Source organism: Struthio camelus, chromosome 1, assembly GCF_040807025.1.
Source record: "Struthio camelus isolate bStrCam1 chromosome 1, bStrCam1.hap1, whole genome shotgun sequence".
NCBI lineage: Eukaryota > Metazoa > Chordata > Aves > Struthioniformes > Struthionidae > Struthio > Struthio camelus.
In genome coordinates, this window is record NC_090942.1 from 16,867,043 (window position 1) to 16,881,485 (window position 14,443).

Below are 14,443 nucleotides of genomic sequence, written 5' to 3' on the forward strand. Positions count from 1 at the left end.
AGGTTATGTGATTTCAAGCAACAGGGTACCTGCATAATTTTCAAAATTGAGGTAAATCAAAAAGGTGGGTGAAAGGTTACAATAAAGTTGCATCAGAGGAGAGCTGAGATTGCGAGAGAATCATACAAGACCGGGCAGAACTAGAACGGCTGGGCAGATTTGCTTCACCTTTCACTGAGATGGACTTTCAGAGGGATATTGGAGTTGTTCAGTATTCGCTTTTCAACTTAACAATTGCTGTTTTGAAGTTTTATGAATTAAATATTTTTCCAGTCTGTATATGTTATGATCCGAGCACATTTAACCCAGCAGAAAGTGGTTTGAGAAATTATAATTGCTCTTTAAAGTTAAATCAAAGACAGTAAACATCAGAGAGGTAGAACTATTAAAGTTTTAGGATGATCTTGACATGTGAATGAACATGTGTGACCTTGCCATTAATAAATTTTGTTTATGAACTAGAAGAAGGCTCTAACCAGTGTAGATCTGGGGAGTCTTGAGCCTCCTTCATTTGGATTAGTGCAGACAGGAAATATTAACTCATTTTAAGATGAAACTATTTTATTGTATTAGAAGTGATTATTATGAGATGGCTAGTAGTAAGTTCAGGGAACTGGATGACCAAAGAGGTTCCTTCCAGACTTGTTACTTTGTTCTTTTGAAGTTGTATGATGTAAACAATATTCCCTGCTTACAGAAAGCAAATATTTTAATGATTAAGAGGGATGTTTTATAATATCGGGTAGTTGTTTATCACATTTTGATAAAGAAAGAAGGAGATAATATTTTTCCCTAGTTAGATGAGTTTGTCTGTATAAACAAAAATGAACCATTGATCTGTTGTACAGTGAAGACCAAGGGGAAATTAATTTTTCAAGGAATCTAAATCTGTAAACTGACTAATGTTGTAGGCCAGGAATGATGCTGAATCATAGTGATGGAATGGATTTTTGCAGCTTTTGTGAACAGCTTTATTATATGTCTAATGCCAAATATGAGGTTAGATTTTATCCTTTTCTGTGATTTTCCATTTTCATTATCCATAGCTAATAGAGTTTCGGCATCAGAAAAGGTTTTGTCTGGCAAAGGCAATTCCTGTTGAAAAGTCTATCTTTGCTCAGGTGTTTCATAATATCAGTACTATTGTTGATGTTAATACTACTAATTTCACAGAACAGTTGAGGTTGGAAGGGACAACTGGAGATCATCTAGTCTCAGCTCAAGCAGGGTCGCCGAGAGCACTTTGCCCAGGACGGTGTCCAGATGGCTTTTGAATATCTCCAAGAAAGGAGACTCGACAACCTCTCTGGGCAACCAGTTCCAGCGCTCAGTCACCCTCACAGTAAAAAATGATACCATTGGCCTTCTTTGCCCACGAGGGCACATTGCTGACTTATGGTCAACTTGTTGGTCCGCCAAGACCCCCAAGTCCTTCTCTGCAGAGCTACTTTACAGCTATAATGCAGTCCTGTCCAATCCTTTAATTTATGTTATAGGAATGCAGAAAAGAGACAATCAAGATTGTGTCTAATTGTGTGAAGCTCTGTCTGAAAGCAAGGTAAGAGATTTAGGCAGACCCAACTGGAGATGTAGACAGGGGTAGCAGAGCCCCAATAACCACCCATGTCTCCAGAGTGGTATCCTCTCTGAATGCAGCCTGTGTCTGCAAGTAGAAACTTGCATATCTTCCATATCTCTGTGATACATAAAATACGAACACAGGAAGTTGAACCACGTTATCTAGCACATGATCAAATGCTGCTGTATTGCTCTGCAGCCCTCTTTTCAAGCAAGTCTAACCAAGGGAGATTTTTACTTTGGTTGTTCTATAGCAGTGTTGCCGGAGTGTGCATTTCCCTTCCCCAGGCTTCCTGTGCTACTTAGCAGGGCCATAGCATTCCTCCTGTCTGATAGCTGCCACACCTGGAGCATCTGCTCTCTTTGCGCCTTCCAGATGTATCAGCTTCTTCCTATCTTGTTTTCATTTCCAGTACTTTGGCATCTAGTTTCCTATATGCTGTTTTCTCCCACTGTTTCTGCGAGTTTGTCTACACAGATGAATTGCCACAATTTAACATACCGGTTCAACCGTGGTAATTCTGCATACCCTTACTGATGCAAATGTGAGTTTAAACTTTCTAGATTAAGCCTCTTTCATAACATAGATGTAAATGGGGTGGGACAGATAGATGCAAACTTGTTCTGTCTACAAGCCTGCTTTGCTCTAGAAGCTATTTTCAAGCTAATATATTCCATCTTTCACTAAACTGCAGTTATTTGATGTGCCTAGCCTCTTCCCAGTAAATCCAATGGCAGTTCTCTTTCTCCAACAGCATTGAATATTTAGAAATGGCATGGTGCAATTGTCGTATTCAAGGTGCAAACAAAGAGGAAAGCATACACATCTGTGAGACTAAAACCAGTTAATAACTGTAGTACCATTGATGCAAGTTCATCTGCAGTTACAAACAAGAGTACATTACATGGAAATTCACCTCAGGCCTTAAGATTGGACAGGATGATTCTGGACCCATATTTAAAAATCTAGGTCTTTCCCTAATTCCTATAAGCTAAACTAAGCCAGTAACAGCCAAGCATTTTATTTTTGGGAGGAGTTCTGTATTCTATAGCATTGGAACACTATTTCTTGGCCTGTTATTATTTCAGGTTAGCAACATGTAAAACCATCTTGATCTTTGGTCACCAAAAGGTGGCACATTAAGAATAGCTTAACCTGTCTTTATCATCATCGTTGTAATACATATATTCAAAGTGTATGATAGGTCAATGAGGTACTTTGTTGGATGTGTGATAGCGTGCAAAAGGAGGGAAACGTGAAACAAACAAGGCTTTAATTTGGGTTGGAGGCTTTTGTTTGAATCAATAATAAGACAGATGTGTATTAGCACCATGTGAAATTTGAGTTAGCCTTAGTGACACAGCTTTTTAGACAGGATGATGTGTGTCTAAATGGCCCAGCTGCCCAGATGGCAATGGCATAGTCTCATATTAATGCGGTTACATGGCTTGATAGATTGCATCATGGCCTCTCATAACGTTCACGTGGCCAGCCTGCAACTCGCCGTACCTGAAAATGCGGACCTGCCACTTCTCACCTCAACCTTTCCAGGCTTAAAAAGTCAGCTGAGGGACAATATTCCTTATCGCACGCATACATATGCTGTAGTATATTGCTGTATTTTTTTAAGTACATTGTCTTATGCAGTGCACGTGGTAGGTTGTTTGGGTAAAAACGCACACCTGCCCCAGGTTGGATGCATCCAGTAGAGTTCCTATGCTCAAAATTAGGGCAATAAGCTTTAGTAATTCATAAAGGAGGAAAGAAACAACTTCAGAGTATAGGAGAAGCACTATTTGTCACATGTTCTCGTGGAACACGGGTTTTGTCATTTTCTTTATGGTTTTCTTTATGGTTTAGAAAATAAGCTAGGACTTCACAGCTTTGACAGTCATACTGCATTCCTTCTAGTAGTAGCTGCAGTGTTCAAAGCAGTTGAATAATATCATAACTTGACCTTTTTCTGCCACATGATTTTTCTCCTTATCAGGAAGACATTAAAAAGACCTGTCATCTTGTTACATTTAATAGGCAGTTAGGGCTGCACAGGTTGGCATTAAAAATAGGAATACTGGAATGTGGTGACCTAAGCAATTATGTTTAGTAGTTAAAATAACTCATGTAATTGCTTTTTTTTTTGGTTTTTAATTTCTGAAATTTGATGGCTATGCCACGACAAACCTTAAAGTCATTGCCCAGCGCTCAAGCTTTGGTAGCTTGTCATTTGGATTTGCAGAATCTAAATTTCCCTGGTTTGTTTTCCATGGAAATGAAATATGCTGTTTATTCATGGATAAACAGTAAGTTTCTAGCTGAGTATGTATGACTAGTGAGTTCAATGAAGAACTAGAAGGGATGTTGGGTACAGAAGCTGCCTGGTTTTGTATATCCATAGAAATAGACATCTATGTGGTTTTAAGTGATTTTTTCTTTACTTTTTTTTTTTTTTAAACTATTTAGAGTCAGAACTCTATATGTTACTGCTAACAACTGGCAATTTCTGACATTGCAGTAGAAATGGATTTTGAGAAGATTTGGATATGTGGAATTACACATGGCTTCACAAAGCATTGTCTGGTTGAAGGAAATGGGAGTTTCATAGTAGATGTCGGTAGGCCAAGACTTAGCATGTATAGTTATTTTCCAACCCATAAGAAGGAAAAAATAAAAAAAAAAAGTGGTATTGGGAGATCGAAGACTGTTTAGATGGTTTGGGTGACTAGATCAATGCAGTATGATGGTAAGCATTGACAACCAGTTAGCAACTTAGTTGTAGCGAGCCTTAAGCCGCAAGGGCACATTAGCGTGAGCGTTTTAGTTCAGATTGGGTCTTTGCTTCACAAATCTCTCAGGTCTCTCCGTGATTCACACACTGGAGTGGTCTCAGAATACGCAGTTCTTTCAGATGAAGCTAAGCGGGAAGATGCTTTTCAGTTGCCAGTGGGCAGCTGGTCCGTGCAACCAGACTCTACACACGCATCTGTGTAGACATCAGGTCCTTGTTACCAAGAGTTTTGCGCTGGAGAGCCTCTCCTGCTGCACCCATGAGCTGCTACTGGCATAGGCTCAGGCAGTTTTATTGATGAGGAAGAATAGCTAACGAGGGGACCTCAGAGGATCTAAACGTTTCACTGTGTCTCAGTGAAGGGAGGAGGAAGTAACGTCCAGCTGTAGGGGCTCTAATTTATGACGGGTAACTTCTTAAATGGTTTCAGCGCTTTTGCAAGTAATGCCTTGAAGCGTATTGTCCACCATGGATTATTGATTTGAAATAAAAACTGTTTAATGCTTAGAATAGAAAAATGGGGACTACTGGAATATGTTGTTGAGAACAACATATCTGGGCATTAAGACGATGAGGTGAGGTTTAAGGCAAGCTGCATTTTGACCAGGGAAAAAAAGTGAACTTCGACATTTTTGATGGTTATTACTGTGTGAAACCCGGTAGACTGCTATGTATTTAAAGGACTGGATAGTCTGCGCTGGCTGAAATAATGAATAACAGAACAGAATGAAAATTACTTACGCAACATGAACAAAACTACTCGTGTATTTTCTTGAATGTTTCTTTAGCTCTCCTTGAGAACATATGCACTATATTCATTTGATATCTGTGAAGAAAAGGTTGAGGGCTTCCTTAATTTTTCTCATTTTGCTCATTTGAGTTATTTTCTAATTACTGTTTATGTGGTATGGTTGATTTGTTTTAAAAAGAAATAGAAACTTCTGTCAAACGTTCCTGTTGGGTGCAGATTCATATTCCTGCAGTGTGATGCTAACACATTTCAAAACGATCCTATTCTAGGTAAGGCAGAACTAATGCGATAGAAACTGTTTCAGATATTTCAGTGACAGTAAAATAAAACTGGAAAAACCTAAAACCGAGAGGCATGTATGAGTGTCGAGTGCAATGTGTTGTATGCCATAGATGAGTTGTACGTGACCTTTAACTGGAGTGAAAACATGTTTGATTTTTGAAATATCTTTCCCTAGAGAGTGTGCAGAATGCTAAAATCCTGCTTGGTTTGGCAGAAAAAGATAGAACACTAAGCAGTGGCTGGCATCGAAAGCCAGATTAATTTAAATTAAAAACGTGAACCCTATTTCAAGCAGACCATGACTGACCATTGAAAAAGCAAACAGCCAAGGGAATGGCAATTTATGTCTTGATGTCCTCCAGTCAAAACTTCAGGCAAGCGCAAGTTATGCTTTGGTTATGCCTGATTTCCCAGGGTAATTGGGTGTCAGTCAGCGGCCGCATTATGCAGGAGGTCAAACAGAATTTTTATTATGATCCTTTTTGATTTAAAATCAAAAACTATAATACAAAATTCAAATCTGTGGTGGTGTTTGTATTTGTGTCTCAATTCTCTTACAGGTACTACAGTGCTACCATTTTGCAGATGTCCGGAGTTCAAGATGACAGGCTTGCAATCTGGCTGGCTGCACTGACAGCATTTATAAATTTCATTTTCACTCTTGTGGGAGTCTGGCTTGTTGAAAGAATGGGTCGCCGGAAACTTACCCTTGGTAGCTTATCAGGTGAGTGTTTCATTGGAGTGTGTTGTATATTCCTCACAAGTATAAATAAAATGAAAATAAAATGCTGATTTTAACAAAGTAATTCTCTTCAAAACAGTAACGTTGACCTGTCTTCTCTCAAAAATCACATAGCTTTTCAACAATAGTATTATAGTACACAACTAAGAGCTAATTTTAAAAGTATGTTTAGTATTTTTTTTTTTTTTAATCAAATACAGTTTCTCCTTCAAGGCACGTTTGACAATATTTTCAGCTTTTTATGGTTTTTTTCAGTAGAAGGAATGAAGTGCATGGAACTTCCCAGTTAGTTTTTGAATCTTGTGTACCTATGTATATGTGATATGTAATTTCTAGCTTATCAGTGTGAATTCAGAACACATTATCAAGAGCTTCTGGAGAAAACATATCACATAGCCATTGCAGTACTTTTTCAAGTAATGCGTTTCGGTGCATAGTTATGTCAAATAAAGTAAATACCTCACTTGTAGTAAAGGGACATTACTTAATCTCCCATATGAGATATTAAAACACAGTATTCTGAATATGTATATTTTGTCCAAATATTCAGGCACCATAACTCAATCACGTGGCCATCTCTTAGAAGCTGGAAAAAGCAGAGCTGGCAGTCTTGCCTGTGCTCAGCCATGTCCTACCATTTACCTGGTTAGGCACTTTGTTAAGACCCTTAAGTGTTCGTTTTGACTGAAGCAACCTGTTACAGGTACCTGCCTCTGGCTGAATGTCTAAAAAGTTCAGACATTTTCAAGAACCAGATTTGGAAAAGAGAGAGAAGTAGTTCTTGCTCCTCTTGAAATAGTGTTCACAGCTGCCTGGCAGGAAAGGTTTGATGCGTCCATGCTTTCTTCTGTCAACTCTGTCAGGGATCCAAACTGCTGGCTAATGTAACGCAGCAGAGTGGGGAACCAACTGCCAAGTAGCTGGCCATCTGCAATTTGGATGCAGTTCCCAAATGATAGAGGAGTTACTCTACATCCATAATGCACTTATGTAGGCAGAACAGTGACTGCACAGTGTCACATCTGGTTTGATGCACTGTTGTCCAGTTTTTGTATTAAAACATGCAATTTGGAGTCAGTTTGGAATGTCTAAGTTATAATAAAACAGTATTTGTTCTTTTTTTTTTTTTGTACTTTGTTTCGAAGTTGAGAAACGTGAAGCTTTTTTCATGATCCAAGTTCAGTAGTGTTGTCATGACAGAGGTGATTGGAAGAGCACATCCCTTATTTCATAAAAAATGAACGCAAATCTTAAATTGATACTTTTATCACCAGCTACCTCCAGATTAGTTAAAATGCATTTCCCCTATCAGCTCTTTTATGTCTCCATCCAGTTCCAGGTCTTTCAGAGGGGGAAGACTGAGTTCTGTACCATTCCCTAGGCTCAGCAATGCTATTTTTGTTTTGTTTTTTCCTTTTATGGTACTTTCTTGTTTCTTTGCCTTTGTGTGAAGTGGATCTCTCTTGGCACTGTGCTGATACTTAGTTTCTTGGGTGCTGCCTCTCTTTTATAACTTACTGGAATACGCCAAGTATTATAGGTTGAGCCCTTGATACCTCATACTTGCCTCTGGGCAACTGCTTGGGAGTTTATTGCTTATATGGAGCCAGTGGTATAGGTTTGATTCCCATGTGAACTTTTCATACAATCACAGAACTCTTTGGAGCTCTGATTTTTGGTTAATATATTCAAAGGTCGTAAATGGGAAATGTAGATGTAAATGTCCCTTACAAAGCATATGAGTCATCGAGCAGAGGTGAATATAGAAATAAGGCAAAGAATTAACAAAGGAGAAAAATAGAGTTAGGGTTATGCGTTTATGATATTTGGACACAAAATAATTGCTTGGTAAAAATATTCCTTGTCCTTGCTCTGTAGCTGGTTGCCTGCTGTCAGTTTGCAGCATCATTTGGTTCATGCTGTGTTACTTGCTGTGTTCTATATCCTTTGGTCTCTTCTTAAGGAAAATGTGGTACAAATAATGACAATGCTGAAATTATATATCGTCTCTCAGGCCTGTTCAGATTTTTTTTTAGATAATGCTTGACATTTAGATTTAGGTAATGATGGGTATTATGTGTTTTCCTGAGCAAGAGGGCTGTTCAATAAAATAATTATTAAATCTGCTGATGGATTTCTTTTCAAACTGTGAGTTTTCTCCTGGGGTATACTTGTTTTTCTTAGTGTTATTCTTTGGTTTGCCTTTGGTTTTCATACTAAGTTATTAAAATAGCTGCCTGTCTGGTCCTTGGAGAAACCTTGTACGCCCCAGTCTCCCGTTATATAAAAAGAGGACAAAACTACTACCTTTTCCTGCTGCTCCAACGGTTGGTTTGTAAAGGTTAATTGATTTGGTGGTTGTTAGATGACAGACGAGAATAATTAGCGAGATAGCTACATTAGTATTTTGATTAAGGCTGCATATTCTAAGTTAATTTTGTAATCTGGTGCACCTTTTTCTGCTCTCTGAAAACACTTGGGAAAGGGCTGTTTCGCATTTGATCTAGAGCATTTTTATCATTTTCAAAGTATTAGCAAGTCTCTTGAAAAATTTAGCCTTTCTGATAGATCCAGGAAGCATTATAAAAATTATAGCAGACTACTACTGTCAAAAAATGAAAGAAAAAAATCTCACTTTTTTAGTTCTCTTTACTGCAGTTAGCTACTGGCTTTTCTTAGTTTCCCGTTCATTTTATATGTTGGCATCAATTCTCTGTCTTTCTTTTGCTCTTCAGTTCTTTTCTTTCTGCAAAGTTCTTCATTGGGAACATGCAGACATTCCAAAGTTTTCCTTTATCCCCTTCAGTAACTGGCAATTTGGAAGCATGATGGTATTTGGATATTTGACAATTTTTATCTTTTTTTTTGACAGAAAATCTAAACTGTCTTCAGAATGCTTACTTTTTTATTCCATCTCGCTTAATGATATACTGTAATGTGTTTATTAATTATAGAAAAACTTCTCACAGAATGAAAGTGTATAGTAAACTTCATTTATCAAATTTGCATATTCAGTCCTTTTCCAAAGAAGTAAGACATTTGCAGACGTACTGTAACTGAGTGTTAGTGTATTTGATTAACTTGAAAAACAGACAAAGCATATTTAGAATGAATATAAATAAGATTATAGTCTCTGTCTAAAGATATTTGCTGTCTGGCATTTTGAAAGTACAATGAATCTAGTACAAAATCCAGCCTGCCCAGAAAACTGGGCTTATTAGCGTACATAGTCATTATAGCAATACAAAGCAAGTATAGAATAAGATGAAATTCACTTTTATTTTTATGGTGGATAGGTGCTTTCTCCACATATGCTTTGTGATTTAGTTTCAGGTATTAGAGTCAGAAGCAGATCTACTGGTGCAGGTAAACATGTGGTCCAAAAATCTCCAGTTCGTGAACATTCATGACCATTAGCCATGGCTGCTGCACAGACAAATCCATGAATTATTTTATTACACAGATCCTGCTACTTAAGAGTTTTTTTTATACCTCAGAAAGAATTTTTCGTACAGTCGATGGGTTTGCCTGCTAGGAAAGTTTTTTTTTCTTTTAAAAAACCCAACCCCCCCAAACCACCCCTACCCCCAAAGAAACTCACTAGGGAACAGGTAACGTGTCGTTCTTACACTTAGCAGTGTAGCTTTTTAAGTTTTTTAATGTAGTCATGTTTTTAAAGGTTTGCACATACATTTTTTGGGAAAATGAATTATGGTCGTCTTGTATACAGAGCGAAGGAATGATGGGGAATATTTAGAATTGAATAAAATGTTCTTCATTTACCCTCAACCCTTAAGCTATACCATGACACAGTGCTAAACGTGTGCTGCCTTCCAATTGGGCTGTGCTTAGGTGGTTTGAGTCTGTGTATGGTAAGGAAAATGTTGTTATGTAATTAGTATCTAATTCACAAATAAAGTTAGAACTAGTTTTGCATTTTTAGTACTAGTAGTCTATAGGTCAGGCTATACTTGTTCTATGGAAGCTATCAAATAAAACATGCCACATAAACAGTGAACATATAAATAGATACGCACAGTATTTTATGTAATGTAGAATTAGATGCCTTACTGAGTAGCAAGATGTACAGCTTTTATTAGTATGAGTAGTGAAGCATATCAATTTTCATTAAAATGACACAGCTCATTGCATGTGTATGACAAATAAGGTAGGAAAAATATGTGGTTCTGTTCTAGTAATGACCTGTTGTACATAGCATGAATCTCTTTTGCCATCACGCCCTCCTTCTTGGCATTTTGTCCAGTAGTAGCTCATTTGCAAAGAATTTGTGGGGGCCTGGACCAAACAGATCGAAGGGGACTCTTCCATGGCAGATCTGTTATGTATGCTTTTTGAAATGGAAGTTCAGAAATTGTAGTTGGACCTTTTTGTGGCATTTTTATGATAAGTCAAATTTATCTTGTTTCACAAGGGAGGTAAAGTTCATAACAAAAAAAAAAAAAAAAAAATCTGATGCTGTTTTCTGTCTGACAGGAAAGTCTTCCAGTTTGGAGGTGGAAAGAAGGGTGGTGATTTAAAAGTTGCTATTAAATTTTACCTTCACAGCATTACTTGCATCACAAAAAGGAATATATCCATTCCTTCATGCAGTCTTCAATTCCACGTATCAAAAAAAGTCGTGGTCGATTAATGTAGTATCTGGACAATAAATCTGATGCACTTGACTTTAACATCTAACCTAATTCGAGATGTGGATGTAGCAAAGGATATTTTTCTTAAATTCTTATTACAGCTACCTAGCATAATGGGGAACGGTGTGTGCATAGTAATGGAGTGTCTTGCTTTCCCAAGCATAGTTCAGTTCAATAGAGAATTATTTCATGTTCTCTGGAGAAAAGTATCACATTGTTCTTTATCTGTATTTTTAGGTACTGCTGTAGCACTCATTATCCTAGCTTCGGGATTTTTGCTATCAGCTCAGGTCTCGCCAAGAATCACACTTACTCCACCAGATCCTTCACATCAAAACTCTACCTGCACAAAATACAGGTGAGATTTCATGATCATTCATCCATCAAATTCTGAAAGATTTTTTTTTCCAATTAACTGGTTTTTACAACCTAATGTCAATAATGGACAGGTATTCACACAGTCCACTGAAGGCATTTAAGTTAGAAACCTAAAGTTAAAAGCCTTAATTCCCTTAATGGAGAAAGTCAGGCTCTTCACTTAGATGCTCTTAATCACCCTGAATTAAATAAGACAGGCTGCAGACTGCACACTTGAGTTCTGTTATATCAGAGATGTTGCAATTTAGAGTGAACACAAAGTTATGAGTATTTTTTAAATGTAATTTGTAAATATGTTTGCTGTTGTTTACTCACAGATTTGTCCTGTACAATAACTACGAACTCTTGAAGAATGTATTCCTTGCCTTTTGTTTTACTGAGTGGAAAAAATATTATAATTACAGATCCATTCACAATTCAAAACAAATACAATTTTTTGATCTTTTTATCTACAGTGGGTAGAATATGCACTTTCATGTGCAGTTGTGTTTTTAAGTTATTTCACTTTGAGAGTGTTAGGACTGTATCGTTATTTTCTGAATTTTGTGTTTTTTATTCACTTGTGTATGTCAGTGCCTCGCAGAAGACTAGTTAAATAGCTGAAGAAATTTTTGCGTGTGTCTAAAATCTCTGCCTTACATGTGTTTGTGATAGAGATAATTATCAAGAAATGAGAGGTGTGCTCCTAGTTTCACAGAGATGTTGACCAGACATATGGTTCATGGTTTCCATATGCCAGAATACTGTCTTAGGTGAAAGATTCTGAGGAGCTGAAACCTTATAGACCTTTAGGGAGTGGACAGGAAGATCTTAAAGTGTAAAAAAAAGATTCTGAAAGGGCACTACATACTTCCACATATGGGGATCCCTACAGGAATACTATATTTCCACTTGTTTTCCACGGCGGTTTATACCTGTGTCACCTATTTATGTTGCTGTTTTGAGGACTTACCTATTCAGTGTTTTCAAATGGCAAGTGATCTATTTAAAGGATATGAAGGGAGCAAGAACCTCCAAATGCTCTCTTTTCAGAATGAGATGATGCTAATAGCAGGATGCCGAAAGGATTGGCCTAGGACTTAAGTTAACTATTGGGTAAGGATGTCTGGAGAGAACTGATGCGCTATTTGCAGAACGCAAATCTTTGTTATCTAATAAAGCTAGGTGATTATATAACCTGAAACGGTATAAAATCTGTGTAGAACAGCTAGAGATAGTTCACCTTAAAAAATAATATGAATCATTCTATACAATTCACATTTTTCCTGTTAACGATAGCCAGTCAGGAAGGAAAGTATGACTCATGGTGATTTGCCCAGCATGCTCTCATAGGCAAAATTACGAAAAATAAAGCAGGTAGTTCTAGTAAACACATGTTGTTAGGTGCATTATTGGAATACTTTGATCTCTTACGATTTTTCTTTCTGATATGGAGTAAGCAAAGTCAGGTACAGTAGAAATAAAAAGGATCTAGAAAAGGACAATAAAATAATTGAAATTTTCATTTAGGAATATTTTGAAAAGGATGCAGCTCCCTTAGCTATAGGACAAAAGCGAACATGTGGGAGAGATGTGAACTAATGAGCAATGTAGGAGAAAGCTTCAGGTGATTCTGTTTTAATCTTGTAGTATACCCTAGTAAAGAAACACAAAAGTCAGGGAGTTGGAAATAATAAACAGAAGCAGTTGCCCACACATCACAGAACTAGGCTACAATGACCCTGTTTAGAAGGATTGAAAAAAGTTTAGATACTTATAGGGCTAATGACAAGTTTCACACTTATGTTGTGTAGATAAAACTATATCTGGGATATCAACTTCTGTGCTTCATGATGTCAACAGCCCTGGCCTCAATAGAGCTGGAGGAAGAATGGTCCTTCAGAATAATGCATAGCCCGTTATGAGAGCACTTTCACTGAAGTCTGTGATATCAGCCATTGACTGAGTACCAGAAAGCCTCCAAATTTCAGATGTCTTCAACCAAGACAATATAACTCCAACAAATATTGTTAGTTTTCAGCATGGGTCAAGGGAAGGAAAATGATTTTAAACTTTTCGTCTCCAGTGGTGTCCCCAGAACAGCTGCGTTTCAGTATGCCTTTCTGCCAAGCTCTTGTAGCCACAAATAGAGATTATAGGTGAATTTCTTCCTTTATCTAAATTATTTCTGGACTGGATATCATACAGCCATACATTATATTCAGTTTGGAAAAAGTGGCTGCGTAAGTGTGCCCGCTTTGTGTGTACATGGTCCATAAGCTGAAGGGGATTTTAAAAATGTTTTTGTCATTAGAAAGTAGATGGTGTCTGCAGCGTTCCGCCTCTAGCAGAATATAGAAGTCAGAGCATTTCTTGTCTCATGCAGCTCATTTTTAGATTAGTGGCATCTGTGGCAAATTTTTTCACTTGCAGAACTTCAGCATAACATGCATGGTCCTGGATAGAAGAAGAGATGGGGACTGTAAACCAGAGGAAAGCAAATGGTTGTGCTGTATTTTGTAAGGCCCGCCACTCTCTCCTGTTTGGTCCTAAAGGTACTCTGCAAGGTGGTTATGGAGTTGAGTCAAAGAGATCCTCAAACGTTAGGATTTGGAAGCAAATGTCTAGCTTGCAGAAAGCCCAATTTTACACATGCTTTATATGCTGCTCTAAGTATAATAGTGATAAAAGAGTTATACAGGTAACAGCAATGTAGGGTTGCAAATGTTACCGTAGGGATGTTTACAAATTAGATTTCCGGTCAAAGTCAGATGAAGTAACTTTATGACAATGGTCTATTGCTTTTTAATCCGTGTTTTAGATTGCTTCAGTAGAGCTGCCTATATCTCACATTGCTTAGCATTGTATCTTGCACGCCATAAAGAAGTCTCAGTAGCTTTTGGAAAATCAAAAGATATAATCAAATCAAAAGATGCATAATGCCATGTCCCTGTATCCACTGTAACTGGTTTAAATACACCTGTCTACACAAACGAAGCTAGTTGTCCCTCATCTAATGGTGATGCAGTGCTTCCTTGAAGTGATGTACTCTTAAGTCAGAGTTTAAATCTGTTTGCAGATTTGCAGCTTGGCCATCTCTGAGTACCTGGGTGTTTCCCACGTTTGCTATTGCCAACATATATTTATAAGTTATCCTAACGTCAGCAAAATGTATTTGCTGACAGAAGTTTCACTGATGATGCACAGAGTAAAAATGCTTTCTATGTTTGCAGATCTGTTGGGTTACCACAAGTGTGGGTGTCCATAATGAAAGCCTCAGAGCTACTGCAAATGT

At 37.6% G+C, this 14,443-nt stretch overlaps 1 protein-coding gene across 1 annotated transcript in view; it reads left to right on the plus strand.

Annotated features, from left to right (window-relative positions):
* Positions 1–14,443, plus strand: part of SLC2A13 (solute carrier family 2 member 13) — a 175,027-nt gene that overhangs the window by 116,090 nt on the left and 44,494 nt on the right. Inside the window, exons 5-6 of the mRNA XM_068930516.1 lie at positions 5,958–6,121; positions 11,029–11,149. Coding sequence (XP_068786617.1) covers positions 5,958–6,121; positions 11,029–11,149 — 285 coding nt within the window. The remainder of the gene's footprint in view (positions 1–5,957; positions 6,122–11,028; positions 11,150–14,443) is intronic.